This window comes from Mustelus asterias, unplaced genomic scaffold (assembly GCF_964213995.1).
Source record: "Mustelus asterias unplaced genomic scaffold, sMusAst1.hap1.1 HAP1_SCAFFOLD_2774, whole genome shotgun sequence".
NCBI classification, from domain to species: Eukaryota; Metazoa; Chordata; class Chondrichthyes; order Carcharhiniformes; family Triakidae; genus Mustelus; species Mustelus asterias.
Genome location: NW_027592719.1, coordinates 1 through 14544, shown reverse-complemented (window position 1 = coordinate 14544; position 14544 = coordinate 1). Strand labels below are relative to the sequence as shown.

Below are 14544 nucleotides of genomic sequence, written 5' to 3'. Positions count from 1 at the left end.
AAATCCCATCCGGACCAGGGGATTTATCTATTTTCAGACCCTCCAGAATATCCTGCACATCCTCCTTATCAACTGTAATACTGTCTATTCTACTCCCTTGCAACCCAGTGTCCTCCTCAGCTATATTCATGTCCCCTTGCGTGAACACCGAAGAGAAATATTGGTTCAATGCTTCACCAATCTCCTCCGGTTCCACACATAACTTCCCTCTGCCATCTATAACTGGCCCTAAACTTGCTCTAACCAACCTTCTGTTCTTGACATACCTATAGAACGCCTTAGGATTCTCTTTAACCCTATCCGCCAAAGTCTTCTCATGTCCCCTTTTAGCCCTTCTAAGCTCGCTCTTCAACTCCCTCTTAGCCAATCTAAAGCTTTCTAGTGCACTACCCGAGTGCTCACGTCTCATCCGAACATAAGCCTCCTTTTTCTTTTTAACCAACAAAGAAACTTTTTTGGTGCACCACGGTTCCCTAGCCCTACCAATTCCTCCTTGCCTGACAGGGACATACCTATCACAGACTCGCAGTAGCTGCTCCTTGAAAAAACTCCACATGTCGGACGTTCCCAGTCCCTGTAATCTCCTAGTCCAACCTATGTTTCCTAATTCTCTCCTAATAGCCTCATAATTACCCTTCCCCCAGCTAAAACCACTGGCCCGAGGTTCATGCCTATCCCTTTCCATCACTAAGGTGAACGTAACCGAATTGTGGTCACTATCACCAAAATGCACACCAACTTCCAAGTCTAGCACCTGGTCTGGCTCATTTCCCAGCACCAGATCCAATATAGCCTCACCTCTAGTTGGCCTGTCTACATACTGAGTCAAAAAACCTTCCTGCACGCTTTGAACAAAAACTGACCCCTCTAACGAGCTAGAGCTATAACAATTCCAGTCAATATTAGTCAAGTTAAAATCCCCCATAACAATTGCCCTATTACTTTCACTCCTAAGCAGGATTGACTCCGCAATCCTTTCCTCAACCTCTCTAGAACTTTTAGGAGGTCTATAAAAGACTCCCAACAGGGTGACCTCTCCTCTCCTATTTCTAATCTCCGCCCATACTACCTCAACAGATAAGTCCTCATCAAACCTCCTCTCTGACACTGTGATACAATCTCTGACCAATAATGCTACCCCTCCCCCTCTTCTACCTCCTTCCCTACTTCGACTAAAACATTTGAACCCCGGGACCTGCAGCATCCATTCCTGCCCCTGCTCTATCCATGTCTCTGAAATAGCCACAACATCGAAGTCCCAGGTACTGATCCACGCTGCAAGTTCACCCACTTTATTGCGAATACTCCTGGCATTGAAGTATACACATTTCAAACCCTGCTCCACCCCACCTCTGCAATGCCGTGCATTGCAGTCCCCATCCATGCATCCCTCACTTTCAGCCCCACTACTCAGGATCCCTCCCCCCCCCCCGAATCAGTTTAAACCTCCTTGCATGGCCTTAGCAAATTTACCCCCCAGGATATTGGTCCCCTTCTGATTAAGGTGTAGACCATCCTTCTCATAGAGGTCACACCTTCCCCAGTACGAGCCCCAATTGCTTAAGTACCTGAACCCCTCCCTCCTGCACCATCCCCTCAGCCATGAATTCAAACCTTCCCTCTCCCTATTCCTCTCTAAACTATCCCGTGGTACAGGCAAGAGTCCAGAGATAACTACTCTGTCAGTCTTGGCCTTTAGTTTCCACCCCAACTCCATAAATCCCTGCCTAATATCCCCTTCCCCTATCCTCCCTATGTCGTGTGTCCCCACATGTACAATAACTTGTGGTTTATCTCCCTCCCCCCTAAGAGTCCTGAATACCCTGTCAGACACATCCCGGACCCCAGCCCCTGGTAGGCAACACACCAACCCTGAGTCCCTACCTTTAGTTCCGACCCTCCTATCTGTCCCCTTAATTGTGGAGTCCCCAATCACAAGGCCCAGTCTTTTACAGCCCCTAACCACCTGAGCTTTCTCACTCGGCTCACCCCCAGAGATCTGCTCTCTATGCTCAGTTGATTCCTCCTCAACTGTAGCCTCCAGCACCGAAAACCTATTATGGAGGGGAACCGCCCCAGGGGATTGTCTTCCCGATTGCTTCTTACCCCTCCTCCTGGCATTGACCCAAGCCTCATTTCTAGGAGTTACTATTTCTCTATAACTCCTATCAACTTCCACCTCCCGAATTATGCGGAGTTCCTCTACCTCCCCCTCCAGCTCCTTTACACGCTCCTCCAGAAGCTGCAATCTAATGCACTTCTTACAACTAAAATCTCCTGAAACACTACTGGATTTCCTCACCACATACATCCCACAGGAGATGCAGCATACTGCCTGAACTGCCATCCCTGAAGCCATTACCAGCAAGAAAAAAAGAAAACAAAAAAAAAAACTTCCCCACACTTCCCCAACTGTCACTCTCCACTGCAGCCCGAGCAACACTCCCTCACTGAGACACCAACTGTCACTCTCCACTGCAGCCCGAGCAGCACTCCCTCACTGAGACACCAACTGTCACTCTCCACTGCAGCCCGAGCAGCACTCCCTCACTGAGACACCAACTGTCACACTCTACTGCAGCCCGAGCAGCACTCCCTCACTGAGACACCAACTGTCACACTCTACTGCAGCCCGAGCAGCACTCCCACAGTGAGACACCAACTGTCACTCTCCACTGCAGCCCGAGCAGCACTCCCTCACTGAGACACCAACTGTCACTCATTGCACACAAACCAAAGCAGTGGTTAACAATACAAAGCACTAAACGTGCTATGACCCTAAACATGGCATGTGCAAATACCCACCAGTACCTCAGACATTGGGCTAAACCACGACAATTAATATGGGGGGGAAAAATTTTTTTATTTTATATTGCTGCAGATTGTACAGAAGGATCCAAGTGGGATTGAGCAGCGAGAGGTCTGCCTTTTGTCCATTAGTCTCTTGCTGCCTGATTTTTAGGCGTAGTATTGGAGGTTTGCCTTTTTCTTGGCCTGCACCTCCAGGATGCCTTCCATGTAATCTTCGTGTGTCAGCTCTGTTGCCTCCCTGCGCAAAGCAATCATACCCTGTCAACAAATTTTTAAAAATTAGAAATCCAGCAAATTGTCATTAAAAAAAAAACCCCAGAAAACCTGCTAGACTCTGCCCCAACACACTGTTCCACATCTCTGGGGGACTCTCTATCCTGATAAACTGTTCCCGATCATTCAGACCTCTTGCTATCCTGGAACACTGTTCCTGATCCCTGAAGTTATACTCACCGCTTCCACACACACAGCCTTGCACTGAGCTCCATTGAAGTCATCAGTGCAACGTGCCAACTCCTCATAGTTAATATCGGGACTGCAGAGAAACAAGAACCAGTCATTAAACAGGAAACTCCACTGCACCATAATATAGGAGATATTAACCAGATTAAATTACAGGAGCACTGACCGACCGAACGGGACCTCATTGCCCACAAGACTGGTGAAAGCAGAGACAATCGATGATTTCAAAAGGTAACTGGATGGACTCGAAGGAATAAACTCAAATGGACTTGAGTGAGGGAGTGGGATTGCTCCATGAAAAGTCAGCATGGCATAGCGTCCTGTGCTATAAATGACAAATTTTACCAGTACATGGAAAACATCCCAACCACCTCCCTTGGTGCACCTTCCCAGTCTCTACAAACTCCTGGTTACACATTCCCAGGTCAGTATGAAACAATGAGATGGCATGGGGTGCAGGGAGAGCTGGTAAATATCTCGAGGGTGGCACAGTTATACTGAGTCCTGAACACGGACAGCCCTCACCTCACGTTCATTTTCAGGGAGTGAATCTGCATAATCCTTGCTCGTGCCTCCTCGTTGGGCATCGGGAACTCAATCTTGCGATCCAGTCTGCCAGACCTCAGCAGGGCTGGATCCAGGATATCCACTCGGTTAGTGGCTGCAATCACCTACAGCCAAATGGGAAAAAAGACAACTCAAAATAGGTTCAATCACCCAGCGAAAGGAATCACATAAGTACATATAGCATCGAGGATGGGAGTGACTGAAAAGAAAAAGGACTGAAAAGCTTGGATGAACAAACTGACCACGGCACTATGGCTCAGGAAGCTGTTCAATTGGTGGGAGCAAAGAGAAAGTTAGTCGTGGTTGGGGGTAGCATATTGAGGGGAATAGATATGGTTCTCGCTAGCCAGGATCAAAAGTCTCGAAGTGTTGCCTGCTCGGTGCCACGGTTCAAGACTGGAGATGAACTTGCAGTGGGAGGGGGAGGATCCAATGGTCGCGGTCCATGTAGGCTCCAACAACATAGTAGAATGAGAAAGGAGGCAGTTTGAGAGGTTAGGCATTAAATTAAAGATTCCCCCAAGGTTATAATCGCTGGATTATTACCTCAGCCACGTGCAAATTAGAGATGAATTGGCAGTAAGTTTCATGATCGATGCCAAAAAACTTTGCAGCCATTTCAAATGGGTGGAATTATTAAACCAAATGGGTAGAAATATTTGGTTTCCCTTCATTTACTTTCTATTAATGCGATTTCCACATTTCAGCATTCAGTTCAGGTAGTTACAGGGTGAAGTTCATTTTTAACAGAACCTCTATCTGCATGAAGACTCATCCTGAGCTCTGCAATCACACACCAAAGTAAGAAGTTTAACACCACCAGGTTAAAGTCCAACAGGTTTATTTGGTAGCAAAAGCCACAAGCTTTCGGAGCCTTAAGCCCCTTCTTCTTCTTTGGTGGGAATAATGTAGGGAGGAGCTACACGATAAATAGAAGAACCATAAAGGGTGTAGAGACGCAGAGGGACCTGGGTGTGCAAGTCCACAGATCTTTGAAGGTGACGTCACAGGTGGAGAAGGTGGTGAAGAAGGCATATGGCATGCTTGCCTTTATAGGACGGGGCATAGAGTATGAAAGTTGGGGTCTGATGTTGCGGATGTATAGAACGTTGGTTCGGCCGCATCTGGAATACTGCGTCCAGTTCTGGTCGCCACACTACCAGAAGGACGTGGAGGCTTTGGAGAGAGTACAGAGGAGCTTTACCAGGATGTTGCCTGGCATGGAGGGGCTTGGTTATGAGGAGAGATTGGGGAAACTGGGGTTGTTCTCCTTGGAAAGACGGAGGATGAGGGGAGACTTAATAGAGGTGTATAAAATTATGAAAGGTGAACGGTGGGAAGCTTTTCCCCGGGTCGGTGGTGACGTTCACGAGGGGTCATAGGTTCAAGGTGAAGGGGGGGAGGTTTAACACAGATATCAGAAGGACATATTTTACACAGAGGGTCGTGGGGGCCTGGAATGTGTTGCCGGGCAAGGTGGTGGAGGCGGACACACTGGGAACGTTTAAGACTTATCTAGACAGCTATATGAACGGAGTGGGAATGGAGGGATACAAAAGAGTGGTCTAGTTTGGACCAGGGAGCGGCGCGGGCTAATTGTTCTTTGTTTCTCGTTTCAAGGCTTCATTCTATGATCATCTTGCTGGTGCCAGTACAGAGCGAGACTGCGGATAGTTGGGAACCTGTCTCGGGGGCAGGGAATTCAGATGGTGTTCGTAAAGCAGAAGTGGAAATGAATAAGGTTGGGAAGCATTTTCTGATCAGGGCCAGTGTGATCTCCTGGACTCGTTTCGATCGCCTCAGGGGGTCGGAGAGGAATTTCCCAGATTTTTTGTTCCCCATATTGGCCCTGGGGTTTTCACTCTGGGTTTTCGCCTCTCCCTGGAGATCACATGGTCTGGAATGGGGGGGTGGGGGTGAGTTAATAGGTTGTGATGAACAAAGCATCGTAGCTGTGAGGGACAGCTCGGTGGATAGGATAGTAGGATGTAGATAGGCTGGAAAATTGGGCGGGGATCCTGGATTCAGGATTCAATCCTGGACCGGGGAGCGGCGCGGGCTTGGAGGGCCGAAGGGCCTGTTCCTGTGCTGTATTGTTCTTTGTTCAGGAGTGGGAATTCTGTTCACAAACAGGGCATATAAAGACACAAACTCAATTTACAGAATAATGGTTGGAATGCGAATACTTGCAGCTAATCAAGTCTTCAAGGTACAAACAATGTGAGTGGAGAGAGCATTAAGACAGGTTAAAGAGATGTGTATTGTCTCCAGACAGGACAGCCAGTGAGACTCTGCAGGTCCAGGCAAGCTGTGGGGATTACAGACAGTGTGACATGAACTCAATATCCCGGTTGAGGCCGTCCTCATGTGTGCGGAAATTGGCTATCAGTTTCTGCTCAGCGACTCTGCGCTGTCGTGTGTCGTGAAGGCTGCCTTGGAGAACGCTTACCCGAATATCAGAGGCCGAATGCCCATGACCGCTGAAGTGCTCCCCAACAGGAAGAGAACAGTCTTGCCTGGTGATTGCCGAGCAGTGTTCATTCATCCGTTGTCGCAGCATCTGCATGGCTTCCCCAATGTACCATGCCTCGGGACATCCTTTCCTGCAGCGTATCAGGTAGACGTTATCTATGGTCACGGGTATTCGGCCTCTGATATTCGGATAAGCGCTCTCCAAGGCGGCCTTCACGACACACGACGGCGCAGAGTCGCTGAGCAGAAACTGATAGCCAAGTTCTGCACACATGAGGACGGCCTCAACCGGGATATTGGGTTCATGTCACACTATCTGTAATCCCCACAGCTTGCCTGGACCTGCAGAGTCTCACTGGCTGTCCTGTCTGGAGACAATACACATCTCTTTAACCTGTCTTAATGCTCTCTCCACTCACATTGTTTGTACCTTAAAGACTTGATTAGTTGTAAGTATTTGCATTCCAACCATTATTCTGTAAATTGAGTTTGGTGTCTTTATATGCCCTGTTTGTAAACAGAATTCCCACTCGCCTGAAGAAGGGGCTTAAGGCTCCGAAAGCTAGTGGCTTTTGCTGCCAAATAAACCTGTTGGACTTCAACCTGGTGTTGTTAAACTTCTTACTGTGTTTACCCCAGTCCAACACCGGCATCTCCACATCATCACACACCATAGGCAGAAAACCTATATTTAGAGGTGCCTCTCGCAGGGGGTGGGGTCAATATTTACAACCACAACCCAGGATGTAGGGAGTCCCCAGGAGTATGCCAATATCTGGAAGGGACATTAAAGTCAGCGTTGCACATCAACTTCCTCTGCATTCACCTTGACCAGGGTATTTGGTTGGAAGCCATCCAGCTGATTCAGAAGTTCCAACATCGTTCGCTGAACTTCACGGTCCCCAGCCTTTTCACTATCAAACCTGGAACACATGACAACAGCCCAAGTGTAAGCCCTGTACAGATATTGTTCACAAAACTGACACTGCAACTTCTCCATCCACACCCCTCTCAATATGGCATCAATATTCCACACAGATTCCACCCTCCCACCACAGATCCCCACCCTCTGCTCGAACAGACAAGATACTGAAACCCCAACACCCAGTGCATCACCAGGTCTCTCCACACAACACTGCAGCAAAATGACATCGTAGTTAGCACTGCTCCCTCAAAGCGCCAGGGACCTGGGTTCGATTCCAGGATTGGGTCACTGTCTGTAGATTCTCCCAGTATCTGTGTGGGTTTCCTCCGGGTACTCCGGTTTCCTCCCACAGTCCGAAAGACGTGCTGGTTAGGTGCATTGGCCATGCTAAACTCTTGTGTACCCGAACAGGCGCTGGAGTGTGGCGGCTAGGGGATTTTTACAGTAACTTCATTGCAGTGTAAGTGTAAGCCTACTTGTGACTAATAAATAAACTCTGTCAAAGTAAACAAGTTCACATTTTCCCATATTATATTCTATCTTCCAAAGTTTTACACAGTCACTTAACCAATCTACATCCTAAAAAAAGACAAGCAGTTGAAGCTTTTTGTCTCATCAGTTTGGGGCCGCATGGTGGGGTAGTGGTTAGCACTGCTGCTGCCTCACAGCGCCAAGGGCCCAGGTTCAATTCTAGCCTTGGGTGACTGTCTTTGTGCAGTTTGCACATTCTCCCCATGTGTGTGTGGGTTGCCTCCGGTTTGCTCCCACAATCCAAAGATGTGGATTGGCCATGCTCTATTACCCCAGGGGGATTAGCAGGGTAAATACGTGGGGCGAAGAGGATAGGGCCTGGATGGGATTGTTGTCAGTGCAGGCTCAATGGGCCGATATTGTAAGGATTCTATGATTCATCAGAACAGATCTGCAAGAATATCAAATCTCAAAAGTAATGCCAATTTATATTGCATGAGAAGAGGTTCCCAGTGAACTCCAATTTGTAGAGGTGTTGCCATGGAGAGTGCACCAGGGAACAGTTAACTGCCAGGCTTTTGTTTAAATTCAAATCAAATTCAAATTAAGGTCAACTCTGACTGATCAAGGCATTGCCATGAGGGATGAACCAAAGAATGGCTGTCCCTCAAGCTTTTGTCTAGTTGAAAAAGACAATGCGTGGACATATTCATTCAGGGCCCTAAATGTGAATACATGTGGCTTCGAGCATGTGCAAGTCAGATAATCTTAAATTAGTTGCGTGTGTAATTCTTGGCACAATCAAGAGCAGACTTACATCTAATGTTGGACACTATAATCTGAAATTTGCCTTGTTTTACAGCACCCTTGATGTGGTACATTATCAAATGCCTTTTGGAAATCTAAGTACACATCTACAGGCTCCTCTTTCTCCACGTTGCTCGTTACTTTCTCAAATATCTCTAATAAATCAGTTAAACATGATTTCCTTTCCACAAAACCATATTATGATTTTCTAAGTATCCTGCTATAACCTCCTTAAAAATGAATTCTAGCATTTTCCCCAGACATTAGGCTTACTTGCCAAGAGCTTCTTGCTTTCTATCTTCCTCTTTTCTTGAACATAGGCATTACATTAGTGGTTTTCCAAACTGCTGCAAACTTTCCAGAATAGAATTTAAAACGATTTTGGAAGATTATAACCAATGCCTCTACTTTCTTTGCAGCCACTTCTTTTAAGACCCCAGGATGCAGGCCCTCATGTCCTGGGAACCTGTCAGACATTAGGTCTGATCATTTTCCCAGCGGTTTTTCTCTGGTGATGGTGATTGTTTTAAGTTTCCATCTACTCTTTCACTTCAGATTTTCAAATATATTTGGGAAGTCTTCTACAGTGAAGAAACAAAATACCTGTTCAAACCTCTGCATTTACTTGTTTTCCATCAATTCTCCAGAGGACACTCACTTTCAATTTTTAAATAAGAACATAAGAACATAAGAAATAGGAGCAGGAGTAGGCCATCTAGCCCCTCGAGCCTGCCCCGCCATTCAATAAGATCATGGCTGATCTGACGTGGATCAGTACCACTTACCCGCCTGATCCCCATAACCCTTAATTCCCTTACCGATCAGGAATCCATCCATCCGCGCTTTAAACATATTCAGCGAGGTAGCCTCCACCACCTCAGTGGGCAGAGAATTCCAGAGATTCACCACCCTCTGGGAGAATACTTGTAGAAACTCTTGTTATCTGTTTTTTATATTTCTCACTAGCTTTTTCTAATACTCTGCTTTCTCCCTTTAGGCTCATTGCTATCTCTAAAAACATTAAACTGGACAAAGAGCTAAAATGGCTGAAACTGTGTTGTTTCTGTGATCCTCAAACAAAAGGAGCTACCTGGCTGTATTGGGGAAACTTGCGCCTCATTATTTCTGATGGGGCACTAATGACACATTGTAGGTGGCACACACAGACGCACACAGGGTTTCACCCACCATGAACATGAAGTCGGTATGCAATACTCACCGTTTTGTACCAATGGCATCCAGCTCGTCAATGAAGATGATGGATGGAGCCTTTTCTTTGGCCAAGGCAAAAGCATCACGGACAAGTTTTGCACCATCACCAATAAACATCTGTACCAGCTGTGGCCCCGCCAGTTTCAAAAAGGTAGCCTGGAAGGAGAAGAGGGATGTTACGGTCACAAAGAACAAAGCTGCTGCTTGACTGTCCCATCAAACACGCCCAGGACAGTTACAGCACGGGGTTAGGTAGAGAGTAAAGCTCTCTCAACACTGTCCCCATCAAACACTCCTGGGACAGGTCCAAGGGTGTAAGTGTCAATTACAAAGCGGCACAGATTCCAGGTGAGGGGGGGGAAAAGTTTATGGGAGGAGGAGATGTGCGGGGGAAGTTTATCACGCAGAGAGTGGTGGGTGCCTGCAACGTGCTGCCAGAGGTGTGGAAGCAGGGACATTAGCAACATTTAAGCAGCATCTGGATGGGTATGAATAGGAGGGAATAGAGGGATATGGACCAAGTAAGGGCAAAAGATTTTTTTTTAAGTTTAGTTAGGGCATCATGGTCGGCACAGGCTTGGAGGGCTGAAGGGCCTGTTCCTGTGCTGTACTCTTTGTTCTTTACACAGGGTGAGATCCAAGGTAGAGCTCCCTCTACGTGGATTATTGGATGGTAGAGCCTAACCAAGCAAGCTCGTTTTTACAGTACTTACCGAGACAGACTGACAGATCTGTGACACTAACCTTGGTCTGTGCAGCACAGGCTCTGGCCAGCAAGGTCTTCCCTGTTCCTGGTGGTCCGTACATCAGAACTCCCTTCGGTGGCTGGATGCCCAGATTTTCAAACTTCTCCTTATGCTTCATAGGAAGGACTATAGCTTCAACAAGCTGCACAGAGACACATTAGCATTATTACAGAAAGAGCAGTCCAGCAGATTCTCAGTACCACACATTGTGGCCTTTCTACCTCAAGCCTCAGAAAATCCTTAGACTCCCTGTGGAACAGACAACGCACGCAGAGTGAACCCATTCTTTTGACATATTAACATATACGCGTGCACACGATCCTCAGAATCCCTGTGGCATGTACATGCACACACTTCACTTGGCCCCACCGCAGCCACCAGTATGGATACAGACTGACCTCCTGAATCTGCTTGTCCAGACCCCCAACATCACTGTACTGCTCAGTCGGTCGCTCATCCACCTCCATGGCCTTGACTCGAGAATCATACTCTGTTGGCAGAGTTTCCAGGATCAGGTAAGAATCCTTGTTCACACCCTGGAATGGAAAGCTGGAGGTTACACAAACAGACACCACTCCAGAGGCACAGAAATAGAGGGACTGTCACAGAGATATCCTCAGATCGAGTGATTGGGCACTCATCCACTCACTAACTCAGAGAAAGAAAAGACTGAAGGTTAAAACACACTCGCAATGAATGTCTAAGAAGAGAAAGGAGACGAGGGGAAGCACAGATAAAGAAACAAAGATAATTGACTCACCACCAGATCACCAGGTTTCAGCTTCTCAGCATCCACCAGTCCAATGATAGGCAGGAAGTAAGTCTGTCCAACAGACAAAGGCACAGTTAAATCACCGAGCAATTAGCGCTGGCCTATGTACAGCTTATCAGAGAATCATTTACTGCACGGCAGGAGGCCATTAAGCCCACTTAGTCAATGCTGGCTCTCTGTAGAGCATTCTGGTCAGTCTCATTCTCCCCCAAGTGCCCACCTAATTTCCTTTCGAAATCACTGCTCGTCTCCACTTCCACCCTCATGGACACAGAGTTTCCATTCTCCCACTCACTGTCAAAAACTTCGTCCTCTCAGTCCCCTGGAGTCTCTTCCCAAAATCTTAAATCCGTGTCTCTTGGTCCTTACACCATCAGTTAAAGGGAAGAGTTTTTCCTTGTCTAATCTTGACATGATACTCTAATTGCGACCTAACCAGTGTTTTATTAATGTTCAGCATAACCTCCCTGCTTCTGTATTTAACATCTCTTTAACGAAGACCAAGATCCCATATGCTTCACTAAGCACTCTCTCAACATGTTCGGTCACCTTCGGAGATCGGTGCACATGAACCCCCAGGACCCTGTTCCTAGATAGTCTTTAAAAGTGTCCCATGTTGCCTCTCCCTATCCCTCACCTCACTTCTCTAGTAAATTGCATCTACCACTTGTCTGCCCATTCTGCTGACCTGTCTATGACAGGCAATTTTAATCAATCTCATGATTTACCACTCCAAGCTGTACACCATCACTAATTTTAACATTCTGCTCTGTAGTTTAGGATGCGAATCGTTTATATAACATAAACAAAGCAGTGGTCCAAGCACTGGCCCTCAGATAGTATCACTATCCACCAGTCTGCAGTCTGAGAAACAATAGTTTCCTCAATCCTAACAAAGCTCTCACCTGACGGGTGGAAGTTTTAATAACAGCGCACTTCCCTTTCCTCTGGGAATCCAGGTCAACATTTGCTCCATCCTCTTCCTGGTCATTTGGATCAACATCCAGTAACTGAAACACAACATCAAGAAGAGGCACGAGTTAGCTTATTCACCAGCCTGGGACGCGGGCCCACAGCCCTTTCCCCAGCCTGGGGCGCACACCTAGGCAGGCTGCCCCCCCCCCAAAACCACCGATTCCAGTGGCAGGCGGGATGGGAAAACCCCGCCTGGGATGTCAAACTGTACGCTGGGACATAGGTATTGGGGAGGCCTAATCACGCCCATTAACAGACTATCTTTGAAAGGGACAGTGTTAATTAGGCTCAGTTGCTGTGGTGAAAGAAAGGGGTTGAATATATAAATCGGACGTCCCAGTGATTAGACTCGCCCCCCCAGAAGTCTTAAAGCAGTGGTGCAGCCTCAGGACAGAGAAAGAGGCAGCAGAGGAGCTGTCTGTGGGCCAGTGCCAATGCCTGTACTCTTGGAGTACAGGTTCGGTACAGAGGGAGTGCTGCACTTGAAGACAGAGTTAGTGCTGAGGGCATCCTTTTGGAAGGGATGTTAAACTGAAGGTGTCTCTGATCTCAGATTTCAGCTGCCTGAATTGAAAGGATGAGGGATGGGAGACAGTCTGAGGGCTGGTGAGAAGGTCCATGGCTTATATTGATCTTGCAGTGTGACTCAGGGAAATACTTCAGTGCCACCCTCAGCAGTGTAATATAATTTGGGTGTCATCAATAATCGTGGATGTGAGGCAAGGTCTGCCATGCTCACTGCCACCGTACACAGTTTAAAGCAGGTCAGAACCCCTCTGAAAACTTCCTCATTGACTCACCTCAATGACATTGGATACCAGGTATGGCAAGGTCTTGTTGACTTTGATCTTCTCACTGTTTTCCTTGATTTTGTCTTTCATGGCCTGTAGCTCATGTGTCACTCTCAGCACCTCACTCTTCATGATCTGTCAGTGGGAGAAAGTGTCAAATCCAGACACCAGAGAAAGCACTGTACACACTGGCCATCAGATTGGCAGAAAACACAGCCACCCAAAGTTAGTGTGCACAGAATTCCCACACAACATGAGATCACACCATTCATGTTCAGCCTCATGTAGCCATTGGGCATGTGTCAATCTGGAATGCGTGTACTGGTGGGCTTTTCAACTGTGGAAACCGTGTAGTTTGACCATCACTTCAGGCAACACACATGCAGTTTTCAATCGGTGACATGAAGTCAACAGCACAAAGCCCCTCAGATCCTGAGGAACGGAGACCAACAGGCTCATTTTGATCTGCGACTCAACACACACTGGATGAAGGGCCTCTGCACTCAAAGCACCGCGAGCTGAACTGGTTTCTTAATGACTGACCGACCAGACTTTACCTTAATCTCACTGTCCAGCAGTCGTGTACGCTGAACAATCTCCTCAGTGGACATTTTAAGAACCTCTTCACCAATTCCATCCTGCAAATTAAACAGACCAGTGAGGGAGAAGGAACTCACGCACGCGCTCCCACACTCTCTCTATCTCTCTATTCCCACCCCCACACTCTGTCTCTCTATTCCCACACACTCTCTCTCTCTCTTTTCCCACACACACTCTCTCTCTATTCCCACACACACTCTCTCTCTCTCTCGATTCCCACACACACACTCCCTCTCTCTCTCTCTATTCCCACACACTCTCTCTCTCCCTATTCCCGTCCCCACTCTCTCTCTATTCCCACACTATCTCTCTCTCTATTCCCACACTATCTCTCTCTCTCTCTATTCCCACACACACACTCTCTCTCCCTATTCCCGCCCCCACTCTCTCTCTATTCCCACACTATCTCTCTCTCTATTCCCACACACACACTCTCTCTCTCTCTCTATTTCCACACACTCTCTCTCTCTCTATTCCCCCACTCTCTCTCTCTCTCTCTCTATTCCCACACACACACTCTCTCTCTCTCTCTCTCTATTCCCACACACTCTCTCTCTCCCTATTCCCCGCCCCCACTCTCTCTCTATTCCCACACTCTCTCTCTCTCTATTCCCACACACTCTCTCTCTCTCTCTATTCCCACACACACACCTCTCTCCCTATTCCCCCCCCACTCTCTCTCTATTCCCACACTATCTCTCTCTCTATTCCCACACACACTCTCTCTCTCTCTATTTCCACACACTCTCTCTCTCTCTAATTCCCCTACTCCTCTCTCTCTCTCTCTCTATTCCCACACACACTCTCTCTCTCTCTATTCCCACACACTCTCTCTCTATTCCCACACACTCTCTCTCTCTATTCCCACACACTCTCTCTCTCTCTCTATTCCCACACACACACTCTCTCTCCCTATTCCCGCCCCCACTCTCT

The 14544-nt window shown here is 47.5% G+C and overlaps 1 protein-coding gene across 1 annotated transcript; it reads right to left on the bottom strand.

Annotated features, from left to right (window-relative positions):
- Positions 1-2846: 2846 nt before the first annotated feature.
- On the bottom strand, positions 2847-14012 carry LOC144490011 (26S proteasome regulatory subunit 6A-like). Its single transcript, XM_078207840.1, has 11 exons — positions 13569-14012; positions 13021-13146; positions 12151-12255; positions 11234-11296; positions 10872-11009; positions 10472-10615; positions 9735-9883; positions 7139-7235; positions 3799-3944; positions 3265-3346; positions 2847-3069 (listed from the first exon to the last, which is right to left on the bottom strand). The coding sequence occupies exons 1-11, from the start codon at positions 13620-13622 to the stop codon at positions 2959-2961; spliced, it is 1215 nt and encodes a 404-aa protein (XP_078063966.1). The 5' UTR covers positions 13623-14012; the 3' UTR covers positions 2847-2958.
- Between the last annotated feature and the right edge of the window lie 532 nt (positions 14013-14544).

Coding starts and splice junctions, on each gene's coding strand:
- LOC144490011 (XM_078207840.1), bottom strand. CDS start 13,622: ATGTCCACTGAGGAGATTGTTCAGCGTACACGACTGCTGGACAGTGAG. Junction 11,010..11,233: donor TGAAACCTGGTGATCTGGTG/GTGAGTCAATTA, acceptor TTTCCATTCCAG/GGTGTGAACAAGGATTCTTA. Junction 10,616..10,871: donor TGGACAAGCAGATTCAGGAG/GTCAGTCTGTAT, acceptor GTCTCTGTGCAG/CTTGTTGAAGCTATAGTCCT.